Source organism: Marmota flaviventris, chromosome 13 (assembly GCF_047511675.1).
Source record: "Marmota flaviventris isolate mMarFla1 chromosome 13, mMarFla1.hap1, whole genome shotgun sequence".
Classification (NCBI taxonomy): Eukaryota; Metazoa; Chordata; class Mammalia; order Rodentia; family Sciuridae; genus Marmota; species Marmota flaviventris.
In genome coordinates, this window is record NC_092510.1 from 83,674,523 (window position 1) to 83,695,271 (window position 20,749).

The window sequence follows — 20,749 nt, forward strand, 5'->3', positions numbered from 1 at the left end:
ACCCCCGTAAACAACAGCATCCAATAATATCTTCCAGAATCATCATGATCCTTCAGCTTCATCCTTAGTTTTTTGATCTCTTCACCTCCATTTGGGATCTTAAATCTGTTTAGCACAAAATGATAAGCATGCATATTCACAGAAACTTGTTACTGATGGTTTTCTTGGAGAATAACCTTAGGGGACATTGTCTTTTACACTAAGTTCCCCACTGTTACCTGCACTCATCTTATTTATTTATTTTTTAATTAGTTAGGCACAATATTTTTATTTTGTTTATTTATTTTTATGTGGTGCTGAGGATCGAACCCAGTGCCTCACATGTACAAGGCAAGTGCTCTGCCCCTGAGCCACGCTTCTAGCCCCTGCACTCACCTTTTGATTGCATGATGGCTTTTCCCTTACTCATATTTGCTCTGCTATCAGAATTCAAACAATATTAAGAGAGAATGGAGAAAAGAATGAAAAGATTGGAAAGAAACTCCTGCCAAGTCAGTGTGATTTCTTATATGTTGTTCTATTAAAATGTGTATATTTTATATTTTATTTCATATGAAATGAAAGGTTCATTTTTTCTTTGTCATTTTTACTTAACAGAGAGATACACAAATGAAAATGCTTTCATTCTTTTGAAACATCACTCTAACACTTGAAATTTGTGCTGTTACTTGCCAGGAATGAGTTTTTCTACTTGTGACATGTCATGGAGATGAATTAGATGGGTGGATTTCCTTCTGGATAACACTTGTTTTTTGCTTGTTTCTTTGTTGGTCTTGGGTTTTTAAAGAGGTAATTAAGTTAAAACAAGGTCTTTAGGCTAGGCCCTAATTCAGTATGACTGGTGTGCTTCTAAGAGAGGAAATTTGGACAAAGAAATGCACACACAGATGGTGAGACTTTAGAAGACATGAGTTCATCTAAGAACTAAGGAGAAAGACCTTAGAAGAACCCCACCCTGCTGACAACTTGCTGACCTCCAGTGTCCAGAACTGTGAGAAAATAACTTTCTGTTGTTCAATACCAATCTGTGGCATTTTGTTCTGACAGCCCTGGCAGACAAATGTAAGCATAATATCAAATATCTGAATGGCAGATTTATATAGTGTTATTAGAGATATCAAGAAAAGATTTTCATTGAAGATGGTAACTAAATATATACATTTTCTATTGCTTGATAAATATATAAACTTGTTAGTGGCATTGTTGAAAGGACTATAACAAACATCATCTGTTTCCATTTAGTCATTTCTGTTTCCTGGTAAAATTCAGGCTGTATGCCCTGTCTTCCTTCCTTCCTTCCTTCCTTCCTCCCTCCCTCCCTCATTTGTTCTTTTTAGATGTAGATGATGATAGAATGTATTTTGACATGATACATATCTGGAGTATAACTTTTTAAAATTAGGATCCCATTCTTGTGATTGAACATGATGTGGAGTTATGCTGGTCATGTGTTCATATATGAACATAGGAAAGTTACATCGGATTCATTCTACTGTCTTTCCTATTCCCAGCTGCTCTTTCTTCCCTTCACTCCCCTTTGTCTAATCCAATGAGCTGAACTTCTGTTCTTTCCAGCACGCGCCCTCACTTTTGAGTTAGCATCCGCACATCAGAACATTCAGCCTTTGGTGTTTGGGGATTGACTTATTTTACTTAGCATGACAGTCTCTAGGTTCATCCATTTACCAGCAGACACCATAATTTCATTCTTTCTTTTGGCTGAGTAATATTTCATTGTGTAGATCTACCATATTTTCTTTATTCATTCATGTGTTGAAAGGCACCTAGTTGGTTCCATAGCTTAACTATTGTAAATTGAGCTGCTTTAAACATTGATGTGGCTGTGTCACTATAGTATGCTGATTTTAAGTCCTTTGGGTATATACCCAGGAGTGAGATAGCTGGGTCAAATGGTTATTCCATTCCCAGTTTTCTGAGGAATCTCCATACTGCTTTCCAGATTGGTTGCACCAATTTGCAGTCCCACCAGCAATGATGAATCTACCCTTTCCCCCACATCCTCACCAACATTTATTGTTACTTGTATTCTTGATAATTCCTATTCTGATTAGAGTGAGAATCTCAGTGTAGTTTTAATTTTCATTTCTCTAATTACTAGAGATGTTGAACATTTTTTCATATATTTGTTGACCATTCATATTTCTTCTGTGAAGTGTCTGTTCAGTTCCTTTGCTAATTTATTTATTGGGTTATTTGGTTTTTTAGTGTTAAGTTTTTTGTGTTGTTTATATATCTGGAGATTAATGCTCTATCTGAGGTGCATGTGGTAAAGATTTTCTCCCATTCTGTAGGCTCTCTGTTCACATTCTTGATTGTTTTCTTTGCTGAGAAGAAGCTTTTTTGGTTTGATACCATCCCATTTATTGATTTTTGATTTTACTTTTTGTGCTTTAGGAGTATTGTTGAAGAATTCAGTTCCTAAGCTGACATGATGGAGAGTTGGGCCTACTTTTTCTTTTAGTGCACAGCGCCTCTGGTCTAATGCCTGGGTCCTGATCCACTTCAACCAACCTATTTTTCTTAACTCATATCCTGCTACTTTCCTGGACCTATTCTGTTCTTAAACAAATGAAATATTTGCTAATCTCTATATACTCTGAACATTTTATCTTTTTGTCTTTCCTTATTATTGTTTTCTTCTTGGACTTCTTACACTATGCATCTTAAGTCAGATTTTTATTGAGGCTACCTTCTATGCTGGAAACTGCTAGGAACTGAGAGTGTAGTGATGAGTGAAACTATAGGCCTCATGCCCAAGGAGCAAACGCTAAGTGGGGTGACATAGGGCTACTGGGTGCAAATGGGGAGTCACCTATCCTTGGATAGGGATAGGGAAGGAGTTGCAGAAATTATTCTGAATTACTGGTTCTCAAGTGGGGAAGTGATATAGGAAGACATTTGTCTGGAGACATTTTTGGTTGTCATGACCTGAGGGGGCGGTACTACTGGCATCTAATAAGGATGCTGTGAAACATCCACCCCAACAACAAAACATTATGTTGCCCATAGTGCCAGTAGTGCCAAGAGTAAGAGACCATTCTGAAAGTCAAGTTGTAAAGATTGAGTAGAAAGATGTTTAGTCTGGCAAAAAATGGCAGCAGTGGCAAAGATCTGGAATTGGAGATATGATAAATTGTTAAACTAGAATGAGTTTCAGGTGGCTAGAACTCAGTGTTTCAGTGGGGAGGAATTAGGATTAGGAGGTTAGCCTGGAAGAGTTCAGATTCAAAGACTTCAAAGCCATGTTGATAAATTGGGATGTTTACCTCTGACCACTTGGAGTTTATTGTGATTTGGATCTGGAACATCCCCCAAAGACTCATGCGTTGAAGGCTTGGTCCTCAATGCAGCTATGTTTAGAAGTGGGATTTTGGGGAAGTAATTTGATTTTAGGACTCTAAACTCATCATTGGATTAATCCATTGATGGAATCATGATTTGATGGCCTTGTTGGGAGGGGGCAGAAACTGTAGAAAACCTAATTGGAGGAAGTAGTTCACTGGAGTATGTCCTTGACAGTTATATAGTGTCCCCTTTCCCTTCCTGTCTCTTACTCTTTGCTTTCTGACTGTCTTGAGGTGACTAGTTTTACCCTACTACACCCTTCTGTCATGTCTCTCTCACTACAGGCTCAGAAACAATGGAGCCAAATAACCATAGACTAAAACCATGAGCCAAAATAAATCTTCCCTGCTCTAAGTTGATTTTCTCAGGTGTTTTGTCATAGTGACAAAAAGCTAACTTAACAGAACTTTTGCTAGATAGTACTATTACTGTAGCTAAAACCCAAATTCACACTAATGTGAATATTCCAAAAGTAAGCAGTTCAGGCATCCTAGTGCATTGTAACTAGTGACCAGTATGAGTTTATCAGCAGAGATGCCCATCCTAAAGTACTGTTCTAATAGCAAGTTTAAACTTTCGGCAACCCATTTCTTAAGGATCATAGATAAAGCTACATAAGGGAGGTCTTTTTTAGCTGTGGATAGCTTACACTGAAAGAGCTTTTAAAATGAATCCAATAAGTTCAAAAAGTTTATAGTAGATAGTGAGGAGACTTGATTGGGGATTGGTGTGGGGTTTCCCCAAGTCTAACCCGTGCCCAATGAAGAAGGACTCACAGAACTCAGAAAGCTGTTAAAATCATGTCCACTGCTTATTACAGTGAATTATACTGATTGAAATCAGTAATGGAAGAAAAGGGAGATGGGTGAAGTCCAGGAGAAGCCAGATGTAAGGTTCTAGGTATGCTCACCCAGGAGATTTACACAAGAAAAATGTGAAGGCCAGCCAGAGGAACTCTCCTGAGCTGGGGTGTCTGGGGTTTTGTCAGTCATGTCACCAGCAGTACCTGTGTGACCAGTGTTAGTCAGTCAGTGGTCAAACTGATATGTTGTGGCTGCAGGCTTCAGCTTACAAAAACAGTGATCAGGCAGTATATTCAATGAATTTGGAGGTTTTCTCCCAGGAACCTATCAAGGGCCTGTGTTGCTTCTTTGAATATGCCTGGTTTGAGCAACCCTGGCCTGCTGAATAACCATTTACTGCACAGGACTAGTTTTGTTTGTTTGTTTTAAGGTAAGGAAATTCATATTATGACTGTTTTACTGTAAATTTATTAAATTATGGTAAAATGTACACAATGTAAAAGTTACCATTTAAATACTCTTTGTGTGTGCAGTTTATTAGCACCAGTACATTCACACTGTTAAATAACCCTCACCGCTATTCATCTCCAGAACTTTTTCATTATCCCCAAACTAAAAATTTAGTGTGCCCATTAAAAAATAACTCTATTCCTGTTTCCCCCATGTATCCACTATTCTACTTTCTGTCTCTTTGAATTTGACTATTATTGGGATATCATATAAGTAGAATCATAACTGTATTCGTCCTTTTGTATCTGGCTCATTTTACTTAGCATAATGTGTTTAAGTTTAATTTATGTTGTAGAGTATATCATAATTTTATTCCTTTTTAATACTGATTCTGCATAGATTTTAACTTAAAAATAAACTCAAAATTATGAAGTTTTCAAAAGTCTTATATTTAGAATCAAAATTTAATAAGCCTTAGGATGAACTAGAGTGTTTTGAATGCTCATTTTAGGGATATGGTTTTTCTGACAAAATTATGTAAGAATTATGTACCATGCACTGTCCTTCACTAGGTACATTTCATTCAGCCAGATAAGAAAAGAGAGAAAATTTTGCAGAAATATTCATTAGTTTCTTTGGTTTTCCTAAGGGCCTCTCTTAGTTCTTAGAGAATTCTATTTTTAAAAAATATTTTGTTTTAGTTGTAGTTGGACACAATACCTTTATTTTATTTTTATGTGGTGCTGAGGATCCAACCCAGAGCCCCACATGTGCTAGGAGAGCACTCTACCACTGAGCCACAACCCCAGCCCTGAGAATTCTATTTTGAAGTACCTATTTGTATCATCCTTGGGAATGTTCCATAATTGCTACTTGGTCTAATTGCTATCTTTCCTAATCCTGCTAGACATTCATTTGTTAAAATGAATTTGCATATGATTACACAATATTCTAGCATTTTTCAACAACTTGTTCAAATTCTGCACCTTTGGCAAACTTTGTAGGTTTAATTTACATCCATCCTACTTTTATGTAGTCTGATGTTTTCAAAACTCAGAAATCAGAGAGTGGCATAAGCTGGTTCCCAGAAAGTAGACACTAGTATTTAGAGGGTGCGTTTGAATGGAGACTGGTCAACTCATTGGTGAATATTTTTGTGTATGATGGCTTTTTCTTCTCTTCACAATCCTGTGATTATTGGGTTTATCATTAACAAGTGTCTGGGTAGCAAGGACTCCTGTACTTCATTTGTGGAAGTACTAAGTATTTGCTTAGTAACTGTTATAGAACTTGGTTAACTTACTCATTCAGGGCCCCAAATGAATAAAATGTCTCTTTCAGAAATCTCTGGAATGGGATGAGAGGTGGGAGGGAAAGGGAGAGAGAAGGGAAATTGCATGGAAATGGAAGGAGACCCTCAGGGTTATACAGTGGAGGGGGTAGAGAGAGAGGAGGGGAGGGGAGGGGGGAGGTGGGGAGGGGGGATGGTGGAGGATGGGAAAGGCAGCGGAGCACAACAGACACTAGTATGGCAATATGTAAATCAATGGATGTGTAACTGATGTGATTCTGCAATCTGTGTATGGGGTGAAGGTGGGAGTTCATAACCCACTTGAATCAAAGTGTGGAATATGATATGTCAAGAAATTTGTAATGTTTTGAACAACCAACAATAAAAAATTAAAAAAAAAAAAAAAAAGAAATCTCTGGAATGTCCCTCTTCTCTTCTTCTTCTTCTCCCCGCCTCCCTCCTGGGAATTTAATCCAAGGATACTTTACCACTGAGTTACATCCCCAGCCCTGTTTATTTTTTATTTTGAGATAGGGTCTTGCTAAGTTGCTGAGGCTGGCTTTGAACTTTTGATCCTCCTGCCTCAGCCTCCTAAGTCATTGGGATTACTAGTGTGTACTACTACACCCAGCTCAGAATGTGTTTCTTTAAGTCATGCTTTATACTCTCAAGAGTTTTGGTAGCCTAATAGAGGATTAAGAATCTTCAGTTTTGGGGGGCTGGGGCTGTAGCTCAGTGTTGGAGCGCTTGCCTAACACGTGTGAGCACTGGGTTCAATTCTCAGCAATTCAAATAAATAATAATAATTGACAACTTAAAAAAGAATCTTCAGTTTTAAGCCTTTACAGTGCTCTTGTTTTTAATGGTGAGTCAGCTTATATCATATTGAAAGTTATCCATCCTCAATGTTCCCAGACTAAATGTGTTTAACATAGATAGAAAATAAACTGCCCAGTCTATGGAAACCACACTTGTGTCAGGTAGGTTTATATAAGAGTCAGTCACTCTTCACTTGAGAGTTTTAAAAATATCAGAAATCTGTGGATTTTTCTCCCACATACTCAGGAAAGAATATAATGTTCAGATGTGTCATAACATAAGGATAGTTAGCAGGAAATTATTAATGTAGGTGGATTTGGTTTTACCAATTTCAAAACAAGGAAAATACTCCTGCTCCCCCCACACCCCAGCACTTAAGTTAGGTATGCTAGGATTGTGCCTTGGCTGCAGCTCTGGAAGTGAGAGAGATATCTATCCTAATATTCTTTGACAATTCTTAGGAGCTCCAGGTTGGCTTGGGGCTCGTGTACCATTCCTTTGAAGCAGTGCAACACTGGGCCTGGTGTGGCACAGGGTTCAGGAGCATCACCTGAAGATGGTGCATATGGAAGTTAGTAGACTGACACTGGGGCAGATCACTTTGGTTTGAATCCTGACTCCTTTATTTGCTAGTTACATGACAGTGGAAAACCATGTTTTCTTACCTATAAAATGGAGGTAACTACACTTCCCCATAAAAGTAGGTGTATTATTGTACCTAATGTGCTTAGATTAGAGCCAGCACATTGTGAGTGCTGTCAGTGCATGCTCTTCTCATTATCTTTATTGTTAACTTCAATTCTTAGGGGAGTCCTCACCAACATTTCTAAATAGATTACTGTTTTAGAAGATCTAATACTACCACTTATCACAGTTTTGATATTAAGTACCATTTATTAGGTTTACTTGTTTGATTATTGGATTAAAATTACTTTTCTATAAAAATGAGAGTAAGAACCACGTTGGGTTTTGCACAGATTGTTCATAATGACCTGGTAGATTATTAAGAAATGTGTATTGAATGTAATTTTGTAATTATAAAATGCCATTAATAAGCACTAAGATATCATTTCTCCTCTAAAATTAGCAAAAAAATTTTAAAAAAGTAATACTATCCTATGTAGGCAGAAGATAAGGAAATAGACACTCTAGTATACTGTAAGTAGGAGCAGTCTGATAGAGCCTACTTACAGACAGTTTGACTAAAAAAATTAAAGTTCTACTTTTGATTCTATGTCTAGGTGTTTATTAGGATGATATAGAGGTAGATAAAAAGGTTAATATAAAAACATGTTCATTATAGCCATTATATTAATGAATAATTGGAATCAAGCTAAGCAAAGTGTCCAAAAGTAAAGGTTTGGTTAATTATACTATATACAACATTAAAAGTCATGTAGATTCATGATTCTCAAGTGCAGATTGAAACTGGCTGCAAACACTAGATATAAACACAGATTCCCACACCCAGCCTCTTGGTCAACCTCCAAGGTTGAGCTAGAAGCAGATCCTCTACTTTCTAATCAGAACCATAGGTGATTTCAGGGCACAGCTTGATTTGAGAACTACTGTTGCAAATGGCTCTCTAGTTGTGCATTGGCTCTCGTCAACTGAGCCAAAGGTTTTATTCTTTTTTCTTTTAGGTACCTGCAATTGAACCTGGGGGCGCTTAACCACTGAGCCACATCCCCAGCTTTTTAAAATATTTTATTTAGAGACAGGGTCTCACTGAATTGCATAGGGCTACATTGATTTGCTGAGGCTGACTTTTATTTGTTTGTTTTAAGAATTGAAACTTTTGTTTTATGTGGTACTGAGGATGGAACCCAGGGCCTAACCAGAGCTATGCAAGTGCTCTACCACTGAGCTACAAGTCAACCCAGAGTCTGGCTTTGAACTTGTGATCATCCTGCCTCAAGGTGGAGGGATTATACGTGTGCCCAACCACCCCCAGCTAGTTTTACTCATTTCTTAAAACCAAGTGAAATGCCAACTAAGGAAAAAGAAAATCTCTGGGAAACCAAGAAAGGAGGACTAAAGAGGACCCTCCCCTTATTCCCACTTTTTTTACAAAAAATAAAATATCTCCACATACTCAACAGGAAGAAGGGAGGAAGATTTTTCAGATTACTCTGAAAGCTAATTGGTATGCCTGTAATCCCAGTGACTCTGGAGGCTGAGGCAAGGGGTCTCAAATTCCAGCCCAGCCATAGCAATTTAGTCTAAAAATAAATAGAACCGAGAATGTTGCTTAGTGGTAAAGTGCCCCTGAGTTCAATCCTTGGTACCAAAAGACAGAGGGAAAAAAAGAAAGGAAGGAATCTAATGCTGAGCGCCCAACACTAGCCAAGGAAAAAATCTCCTTTCACCACTTCCAGAAAAATTAATGGATGAGTTTTCCCAGAAAGAATACACTGTCCCCAAATCAGGGCAGCAGGCCTGGTTTGGACATACAGGTGTGATTACTGGTAGTATCTCTTCTGCAGAGATCATCTACTTTAGAGCTTGGTTGCAGGCAGCATTTTGAAGGAGTGTCTCATTTTAGTATGTGAGTTCATTTGTAGTTTTAGTCACCAGGTACACTCCTAAGACCCAATGAGAAACTGGCAGGTTGGAGAGTTGAGGAACAAATGAGGCTGAGGCATTGCACCACCACAAGGCAGGTTATCATCGTATCTGAGATTACAGGCATTCACCCAACAACAGATTCTTTGTGTGTGTGTGTGTTAAGTTGGGTTTATTGTTTATTGCCTATAATCTATAAGATGCAACTTTATCGTGCCTTTGCAAATAGGATACATCATTTTTTAAAGTATATTCTTTTTTCTAGTTGGATACAATGCTTTTATTTTATTTTATTTTTTATTTATTTATGTTTATGTGGTGCTGAGGGTTGAACCCAGAGCCTCGCACGTGCTAGGCGACTGCTCTACCACTGAGCTACAATCCCAGCTCCATACAGATTCTTTATTATAGATCCTGTTACATCTTGGGAAATGCCATCAAAAGAACGAAGCTAAATTTTGGGTGAGGTGGGTTGGAGTTTGAACTTAGGGGTGCCTTAACCACTGAGCTGCATCCCTAGGCATGCCTTAATTTTTATATTGAGACAGGGCCTCACCAAGTTGCTAAGGCTTGGCTTTGATCCTCCTGTCTCAGTCTCCTCAGTTGCTGGAATTATAGGTGTGTGCTATCATGCCTGGTTTAAAGCTATATAAATTTAAAGGCAATTTAAAATATTTTATTGTGAACTGGGGTTGTGGCTCAGTGGTAGAGTGCTTGCCTAGCATGTGTGAGGCACTGGGTTTGATCCTCAGCACCACATAAAAATAAATAAAATATTGTGTCCATCTACATCTAAAAAAATCTATATATTTATTTATTTTGTCATTCACTTTGAGACAGAAATTTCAGGTTTTCTATTTACTGTTTTTCTTTGAGTGAACTGTATAGCATGAATCATCACGTCAAATCATGCCCATTGATGGGAATACCACTTTACACGTGATTGAATAATATTGCTATTAGATCAATTTGAATGAATGGAATGCCATTATAATTAATGTTAATCCTTTTCTGACAGTATATAGTAAAAACTCACTCAGTATATGCTATATAAATTAAGGGAGAGTTGAGAATTTTGAGGTATTTATGAATGAATATTTTAGAAGCATTAATATTTTTAAAGCATTTTAAATATAATATCAGTATCAAATTAACCCAGGCAACTTTTTTCCATGACAGTAGAAACCTCACTAAAAATTATTTCAAAAATCAATTGTTTTCCTGGCAAAGGCATATCTAGTTTGTATGTCATGAATGCATATTTCAAGTAAGGACATAGCCTGGGTCAATTTGCCAGAGAGATGGTGAGCTGTATCACAACTTCTTCCTTCTTCCCATCTCCCATATCCAGTCTTCCATTATCTTCTTTTCAGATCTGTGCTCTTTCCATGCATCTGCTGCTATTCAAGGCAGGTTGCTGTTATACCTTACCTGAATTGCTGTATCAAATTTCCAAACTAGAGTTTTCTCCTCTAGTCCATCTCTCTTCCATCTATAATCAGAATGATTCCAGTTTCCTTCTTCCTTAAAACCATATACATTATTAACTGTGTAACAAAGTCCAAATTATTTTGCACGACCTGCAAGACCTTCATGATTGGAATTGTATTGAAATCTACAGATCAATTAGGGAATAATACCAACCTTACAATGTTGACTCTTCACTAATAGAGTATATCTATTTGATCATGTCTAATTTCACTCATTATTGTGATTTTTGGTATAGAAGTCTTTGACATCTTGGGCTGGGGTTGTGGCTCAGTGATAGAGCATTTGCCTCCCACATGTGAGGCACCGAGTTTGATCCTTAGCACCACATTAAAAAAAAATAGATAAACAGAATAAAGATATTTAAAAAAAGAAGTCTTTGACATCTTTTGGTAGAATTATTTCTAGGTATTTAGGCATTAGGAAGTGGTACTACTATAAGTAAATTTTTGATTTTAATATTCCAGTATTTTACTATTTGCATATAGAGAATTGATTTTTCAATATTAATTATTTCCTGGGCTGGGGATGGGGCTCAAGCAGTAACACACTCTCCTGGCAAGCGCGGGGCTCTGGGTTCGATCCTCAGCACCACATAAAAATAAAATAAAGATGTTGTGTCCACTGAAAACTAAAAAATAAATATTAAAAAATTCTCTCTCTCTTTAAAAAAATATTATTTCATGCAACTTTGCAAAATTCAACTACAAGTTCTTTTTTCCCCTCATTTTTAAATTGGTGCATCATAATTGTACATACTAATGGAATTTGTTGTTCAAATATCTGTGCATGCACACAGTATACAATGTTGTTATAATTTGGCCAATATCACTCATTCCTCCAACTACAAGTTCTAATGGTTGCTTTGTGAATTCTCTTGGGTTTCTACCTAAACTACCTTATCTTCACGAATAGGAACAGTTTTATTTCTTCTAATTTTTCTTCTTCTCCCTCTCCTCTATTCCTCTCCTCTCCATCCCTTTCCCCTCCCCTCTCTCCTGTTGTTATTTCAGTGGCCAGGACTACTAATACAATGTCGAATAGAAGTGTTACAGAAGAACATTTTTTACTTATTCCTAATCTTAGAAATAATTCAGTTTTATATATAAGTATAATATTAGTTGTGCATTTCTCATAGGTGCCCATTTATCTATTTGGGATGTTGCCCTATTGTTACAGTTTGCTAAGTGTTGCTGTTGTTGTGTTTTTCTTTTCTTTCTTTAATTTGGGAGGGGAGTAAGGGGGTTGAACTCAGTGTCATTCAACCACTGAGCCACATCCCCAGCCCTATTTTGAATTTTATTTAGAGACATAGTCTCATTAAGTTGCTTAGCACCTTGTTATTTCTGAGGCTGCCTTTGAACTCAAGATCCTCCTGCTTCAGCCTCCCCAGCAGCTGGGATTACAGGTTACAGGTGTGTCTGTTTCTGTCATAAATGAATATTGAGTTTTCTTTTATCTTTTGAAATGACCTTGTAGTTTTTCTCCCATGGATGGTTAACACATTGAATTACACTGATTTTTGAACATTCAGCCTTGTATTCTTGGGGTAAGTTTTATGTGGTCACAATGTATTACCTATCCTGTACACAATGGAATCTCAGCCATAAAGAAGTATAAAATTATGGTATTTGCCAGTAAATGATGAAATTAGATACTGTCATGCTAAATGAAATAAGCCAGTCCTAAAAAACTAAAGTCGAGATGTTCTCTCTGATATGTGGAGCTAACTCACAATGGGAGAGGGGGAGATGGAGGTTCACTGGATCAGACGGGGGAGTGGGAGAAAGGGAGGGTGGATGGGAATGGGAAAGACAGTAGAATGAATTGGACATAACTTTCCTATGTTCTTATATTAATATATGACCAGTATAACTCCATATCATGTACAACCACAAAAAATAGGAAGCTATACCCCATTTATGTATGACATGTCCAAATCATTCTATTGTCATGTAAAACTAAAAAGAACAAATAAAAGAAAAACAATGTATTACCTATATGTACCTTGTTGGGTTCAGTTTGCTTTTTTTGTGGTGCTGAGGATTGAACCCATGGCATTGTGCATGCGAGGCAAACACTCTACCAACTGAGCTGTATCTCCAGCCCCTACATCAATATTCTTTATGAATGTTTTCTTTATTGTAAAGGCTTTGTCACAATTTTGGTATAAGGATTATGTTGCTCTCTCTTCCTCTCTTTTGAAAATACTTGCATTATTTTTTATTGTTTCCTCCTGAATTAACAGAATTAACCATGAAACCATTTGAGCTTTCTTTTAGAAAAGTTTTGTTTTGATTTGTTTTGTTCTGTTGTCATCAGTTTCTGTTGTAGAAACTTTGTCATCCATCAGCAATTGAGATCTAATAGTATTAAAACAAACCATTTGAAAAGTTCAGAACCTTGTAAGGAGTAACACTTTTAAGGACTGTTGTACAGATTATGGGAACTGAATTCAGGTAGAAGCCAACCAGGCATTCACTGTTACATGGCTCCAAACTAGCTTTGTCAGGTTTTGGAAAACTGATATAATACTTTTATACCTGAACCTTTTTTTGTTCCTGTAAAGCAGTTTTTTTTCCAAACTGTTAAATATTTTAGCTGAGTATGGTGGTTCACTCCTGTAATCACAGCAGCTTGGGAGACTGAGGCAGGAGGATGGCAAGTTCAAAGCCAGCCTCAGCAAAAGCAAGGGCTGGGCAATTCAGTGAGACCCTGTCTCTTAAAAAAAATTCAAAATAGGGCCGGGATGTGGCTCAGTGGTTGAGTGCCCTGAGTTCAATCCCCAGCACCACAGATAGATTGATAATTTCATAAAGATCCTTGTGCCTCCCTGCCCAGCTTTCCAGGATCTCCTTCTTGACAGAGCCCTGTTAACCTTTCAGAGTGTTTGCAGACTCCACATACCCCTTTCACTTTCCTGCCCATCATGTTGTCCTCACTGTTCTCACCCAGCCGAGGACCCATATAAGTGATCCCAAGTCCTGCCAAATAAGAAATGCCTTATTTCTATTTGGTAATTGCTTATCCTTGGGTTCATGGGACCCTTGGATGGTGGAACACTTCAGACATGCCTTTTACCTCTGTGTAATGAATTGGAATATTTCAGAAATTTCAGATAGCCAAGACTGGTAGAATCCTGCTTCTACCAGTGGCTGACCCTGATCTGGCTATCCTTGCTGATGGTCTATAGCCTGCCCTGTCAGAGAGTCTTCTCCTGCTGATTAAGTTTAATTCCTTATTCTCTACTTGAATTTCAGTTCCCTTGTTTTCTGGTACCCAGCAGAGCATAGATGCCCTCTCTCTGACATCCATCCTAGAATGGATTCAAACTACCTTTTTGGCTCTGCTTTTAGTAATGAAGTTTCTAGAGGGTAGCAGTGGAAGGGTATCTTCTTGGTTAATACACGTAATACACATTTCAGTATTAAGGGGCAACTAAACCTCTCTGTTACTTTGGAAAGGAAATGTACCATAAAGAAGCTTCTCTCTTTTTTTAATTGCTTAATTAGTTCTTCTTTCTTTCCCTATTTTGCTTTTTTCTTTTGTGTAGCCATTATTATAGCTCTAAAGGAAACTGGCAAAATTTGTCTCCAAAAGTTATTGTTTTTACTTTTTTCCATATTTCTTTCCAGTTGCTGCCCCAAAGCAGTGATACTAACTAGGTACAGTTTCAAAGTGCTTTGTTTGTTATGTTGGTTTTGTACTGGGGATTTAACCTAGGAACTTTACCACTGAGCTACATTTCTAGCCCTTTTCATTTTTTTATTTTGAGACAGGGTCTCACTAAGTAGCTAAGGCTGATCTTGGACTTGCAATCCTCCTGTCCCAGACTCCTGAGTTGCTGGAGTTATAGGCATATGGCACTGTGCCCAACTCTGAAGTGCATATCTTTTTTTTTTTATGACAGATGATCATAGTTGGAAGAAATTAATTGAGATATGGGAATGTCGGATAATAATGGTTTCTTATTTTGATTATTTCCTTTTAGGAAAGACACTGCTGATCCTGTAACATGGAGGATTGTCTTCATACCTCATCTGAGAATCTGTCCAAATTGGTCAGCTGGGCCCATAGCCATGGGACCATTTGCAGCCTCATTCCAAACCTAAAACACTTGCTTTCTGAAGGTTCCCATGGGAACCTGACCGCAATGTGGGGCTGTAGTGCTGGCCATGCTTATCATTGGCCACTAACGGCTACTTGTAGAGCTGGGTCCCAAGAAAGGGTCTGTTTCCAGGACAACAGAAGTTTTAACTCTGATAGTCCCAGTATAATTGGGGTGCCTTCTGAGACACAAACTAGCCCTGTTGAAAGGTACCCTGGGAGACCAGTGAAAGCAAAGCTAGACTGTAACCGGACCAGAGACTCTTGTGACTTCTCTTATTGCAGTGAGCCCTCTGAACTGGATGAAGCTGTTGAAGAGTATGAGGATGAAAACACCCTGTTTGACATGGTTTGTGAGTCTTCTGTTACAGATGAGGATAGTGACTTTGAACCCCAAACCCAAAGACCTCAAAGCATTGCTCGCAAAAGGCCAGGAATAGTTCCGTCTTCCCTCCATTCAAGTTCCCAGACACAGATGGTTGATGAATGCAGCAATGACGTCATCATCAAGAAAATCAAACAAGAAATTCCAGAAGATTATTACATTGTGGCAAATGCAGAGCTGACTGGAGGGGTAGATGGACCAGCCCTGTCCTTGACTCAGATGGCAAAACCCAAGTCTCAGACTCATGCTGGTCCCTCCTGTGTGGGGTCTGCTAAGTTGATTTCCCATGTAACATCTGCCATTAACACGGAGCTAGACCCACATGGTATGTCTGCATCTCCTTCTGTGATCTCCAGACCAATTGTCCCAAAGACTGCTAGGGTATCTCTGGCTTCACCAAACAGAGGACCCACTGGTACCCATGGCACCAACCAGCAGGTGGCCATGCAGATGCCTGTGAGCACATCCCATCCTAACAAACAGATCAGTATCCCTTTGTCTGCCCTGCAGCTGCCTGGACAGGATGATCAAGTTGCTTCTGAAGAATTCCTGTCTCATCTGCCCAGCCAGGTCTCATCCTGTGAGGTAGCCCTCTCTCCCTCAGTTAACCCAGAGCCAGAAGTGAGCTCCAGTCAGCAGCAGCCTCCAGTTGCTCCAACTATAACCACTGAGGCCACAGCGCAGTGCATACCAGGTATGGCACATGAGGCGATAGTGAGTCCCTCATCTATGTGCATCAGAGAATTCTGCGCCGTCAGCACTTCCAAGACTATTGCTTCAGTCCTTTTCATTCTCAGAAAGCTAGAAATAATGAAATACATTTCATCCAGGTGATAATATGCAGGAAGTTCATCTGAATTGAGGCCATTCATCCAGTTAATATACCTCAGGGCTGAGAGGACAGTTTTGAGAATGTGCTATTAATTCTGTGTGACTAGATTTAAGATTGATATCTGACCTTAACCTGAATTTTTTTGAAGTTGGTTTTAAAAGTTTTTTAAAATGCGCTCCTCTCAGTATCAAGGTATTTAGTTGCTGTTTCAGGCTACATGATGTTGATAAGGCATATGATGAAAATAGATCCAGCCATTAGAACCAGCTTTATCTGAACCAACTTCACATTGGTAATCATTTTAGTGGATGTGATAGCTTGAAATATTTTTTTTTACATCAACAGACATTTCTAAAAGAAGTATTAGATCTTTCTCTCAAAATTTAAAAGAATCAGATAATATATTTTTGCAATATATGAGCCTAACTGTAATGAATTGAGAGGAGAGTAGAATGATATTAGAACTCTACACCTGTAGTTCTAATGTTCTTTTTTTTTTAATATTTATTTTTTAGTTGTAGTTGGACACAGTACCTCTATTTTATTTGTTTATTTTTATGTGTTTCTGAGGATCGGATCAGGGGCCTCGCGTGTGGAAGGCAAGCACTCTACTGCTGAGCCACAACCCCAGCCCTAATATTCTTTAGTTCTAACATTCATTATTTATTTAACAGTAAATATTGTTATTTATTTATATAACAAAGGGGTTTGAGTTCATGATTTAAATCTAATAGGCCAGAAATTAAAACATGAACAAGAATGAATAGACATGCAAAGAATATGAAAAGCAGAGATCTGTGGTCATTTTGATCTCTTTTAATCCTCAAAATAGTCATATATTTTGGGAAAAGCTTCCTAGAAGCCTAAGGCACCAGTCCCTTTGGCCCGAAACTTCCCCAAATTATGTTTCTTTTACAAACACACTTTTCCAATTTCAGTGTCAACATTAAGATCCCCAAAAGGAAGTTTACATTTATTACTTTTCTAGCATAGTCATGATGTTATTAATAAATTATATTCTGAAAATATTCATAGCCTTATTAAAAAACTATGCCTTTTCAGTTTATTCGTTTTTCTTTCTTAAAATAACAGCTTTGTTGAGATATAATTCATATACTGTAACATTCACTTTTAAAAAGTGTACAGTTCAAATTGAGAGTAGTGGTACATACTTGTAATCCCAGCAATTTAGGAGGCTGAAGCAAGAGGATCACAATTTATAGCCAGCCTTGGCATTTTAGCAAGATCCTATATCAAAAATTTTAAAAAGGGCTGGGGGTGTAACTAGAATGCTCCTGGTGTAGCCATCACCATTATATAATTTCAGAACATTTTTATCACCTCAGAAAGAAACCTCTTGCTTACCAGTATAACTCGTTCCTCCCTCCAGTTCTTGGCAACCAGCTTTTTATCTAATGAATTTACTTATTCTGCAGATGTCATATATAAGTGGAATCCCATATTATATAACTTTTTGTGATTACCTTCTTGCTTTTAACATAATATTTTCCAGTTTGATCCCTGTTGTGGCATTTCTTTTCTTTTTATTGCTAGATAGTATTTCACTGTACAATATGCCGTATTTATTTCATTGTACAAATATGCCATTTCTTTTCATCAGCTGATGGACATTTGGGTTGTTTCAGTCTATTGTTATTATATTGCTACTATGAACATTTATATACAAAAAATTTTTGTGTGGGTATATGTTTTTATCCTGTTTGGGAAACTACCTAGGAGTAGAAATTATTGGGTCCTGTGGCAACTCTGTTTTAACTTATTAAGGAACTGCTAAACCATTTTCAAAATAGCTCCACCATTTTAGTCTCACCAGTAATGCACAAAGGTTACTATTTCTCCACATTATCACTAACATTTAATATTTTCCATGTTTAAAACAATTAGAGCTATAGTGTTGGGTATGTGAAATAGTGTATCGTTATGGTTTTGATTTGTGTTGTTCTGTTGAGCATTTTTTGTGTGTACTGCTTGGGCCATGTATAGATCTTTTTTAGGGAAATGTCTGTTTAGATCTTTTGCCCATTTTTAAATTAGGTCATCTATTTACTGGTGAGTTATAAAAGTTCTTTATGTATTCTGGATGTAAGTCCCTTATCAGATACATGATTTGCAACTATTTTCTCTCATTCTATGGGTTGTCTTTTTCTTTCTTTTAAAATATTTTTACTTTGATCATTGAATAATACTGTGTATTGGCTATTCTTAATATACTAAATGCATTGTCTTTATTAGATTGGGTAACATCTTTGTACCAGGAAATCTACTCTATCCATGTAGTACTTTTGTGAATCTGGTTTGTTTGTCAGCCCCACCCCCACCCCTGCCTTTTTTTAAATATAAGTTGAAGACATAGCCTGGCCAAGTTTTCTACATTCTCAATTTACATTTGAGGATATAATTCTCAAATGTGACTTACAAAAGTGGTATACTCAAGCAGTTCAATAAGACTGTTACTTGTGTCACACACCCTTTCACTAACTTACCTTGCAAAGCCAAATGCATGACACAGAACTCTAAACCACTTCTTGTATAATGATTCGAAAAAGAAATTCAGCCTATTCGCAAAAGAAGTAATTTTAAAAATCCTTGTATTATTGTGTGTTTTACATTCTTATGGACTTTTTGGGGCTTCTTATAATAGCTTAAAAAGTAGATATGACCAAGGATAGTACATAACATATGCAGTCATGAACTGTGATTTGACTTCATTCTAACAAGGAGGATTGGTTTGCCTTGGAGTTGAACCCTCAAGAACTTTGTAAGGAACTAGTAATGGAATTTTCTAAGGAATCATTCTCATTTTTTGATCCATTGTTCTGTGGAAAGACATATTGCCAACATATCATTAGCTTTAGAAAAATACTACTTGGATTAGAAAGAGCAATGAGACAAATAAAAACCTGATTGACATTTTTCTTTTTTGAGAGATATTTAAAATTAATGTATAATTTCCCAGAGCGCAAGCTAGGTTCTGTGTTCTAAAGTTTAATTTATTTATTTGCATTTGTATTCTTATAATCTCCATTGTAAGTAGAGATTTAGAAAAAATCAATTCAGCATGCCCAAATGTATGTGATTGCCTTGATGAATGGACCTTCCACAGTTGATGTATAAAGCACACTTGAGACTAAACAAACAAACAAACAAACAAAGATTCTGAAAGAACTTTCTGAAAGCTGATCAGGCTCTTTTAAAACGGATAGCAGAATCTCGAGTCTTTAGCAGATCCTTGCATAAATATTGCACATCTTTAAATGATTTTTTTTTTTTTTTTTTTTTTTTTGGTGGTGGGTTTCTAGGGATTGAATTCGGGGCACTCAACTACTGAGCCACATCCCCAGCCCTTTTTAAAATTTTATTTACAGGCAAGGTCTCATTGAGTTGCTTAGCGCCTTGCTGTTGTTGAGGCTGGCTTTGACCTCTCGATCCTCCTGTCTCAGCCTCCTCAGCCACTGGGATTACACGCATGTGCCACTGCACCTGGCTTTAAAAGATATTTTTAAAATAAATAATTTGACAAATGACCTGAGTGAGACAGAATAAAGAGAAATTGATCCATTTTGCTTAATTGTGCTAATGCCACTTAAATTTTTTCCCTAGTGAAAAATCATCCTTATTTATGTTTATAACTGAGTTTGTAAAGTTATAAAATGTTAAACAAGGTGTGAATAAAATAATGACTTTTCACTTTATCTCTGCCATACTGCTCAATCTTAAGTTTCTAGCAACTTATAAAGAGGATGTGCATGTATTGTCGGTCACCATGGAGCATACCTGTAATCCCTGTTACTAAGGAAACTGAGGCAGGAGGATCACAAGTTTGAGGCCAGTCTCAGTAATTTAGTGAGGTCCCAAGCAATTTATCAAGACCTTGTTTCAAAACAAAAAATAAAGAAAAAAAAAGAACAAGGAATTATGCCCAGTGGTAAATGGCCCTTAAGTTCAGTTTCTGGTAACAAAAAAAAAGAGGATATGTGATTAGAAGAATTATTCACCATTTTTCATTAACTTTTGAGTTTTTATCTACATTGGGGTATTTAAAAATTTGAATCCTTATTGCATCATGAGTTAGGTTTTTCTGCATATATATGTGTAATTCTTACATATACTCATATATATGTATATATAGCCTCCTTTAAGATTTTGTGCAAAGGATCCCTTTTATTAACCATCTCTTCCCAGAAATTTTATGATAGCAAGCAATCAATTTTTGCTCTTCAGATTTGTAATATATATTTCCTCTTCTGAATATACATTTTTAAATCTTTTAATAGATTCATATGTGTTCTTGATACACAGTCATATGTCACAATGCTAGGGATACATTCTGAGAAATGCATATTGTACACCTAGGCTGTGTGGTAAAGCCTGCTGCTGCTCCTGGGCTACAGACCTGGCTAGCATGCTTATACATTGAATACTGTAGGCAACTGTGACGCAATAGGAAACATTTGGGTATGTAAGCATAGTTAAACAAAGAAAAAGTACAGTAAAAATAGAATATGAAAGATAAAGAATGGTACAGTCTGTATGGGGCACTTACCATGAGTGGACCTTGCAGGATTAGAAGTTGCCGCATTTGAGTCAGTGAGTGGTTAGTGGTGAGTGGATATGAAGGCCTG

The 20,749-nt window shown here is 37.3% G+C and overlaps 1 protein-coding gene across 1 annotated transcript in view; it reads left to right on the top strand.

The window, feature by feature from the left end:
* The window catches only part of Kiaa1958 (KIAA1958 ortholog), a 139,645-nt gene that overhangs the window by 52,925 nt on the left and 65,971 nt on the right, over positions 1–20,749 (top strand). The window contains exon 2 of the mRNA XM_027943035.2: positions 14,774–15,968. Within this exon, the coding sequence (XP_027798836.1) occupies positions 14,798–15,968 (1,171 nt within the window). The 5' untranslated portion in view covers positions 14,774–14,797. The remainder of the gene's footprint in view (positions 1–14,773; positions 15,969–20,749) is intronic.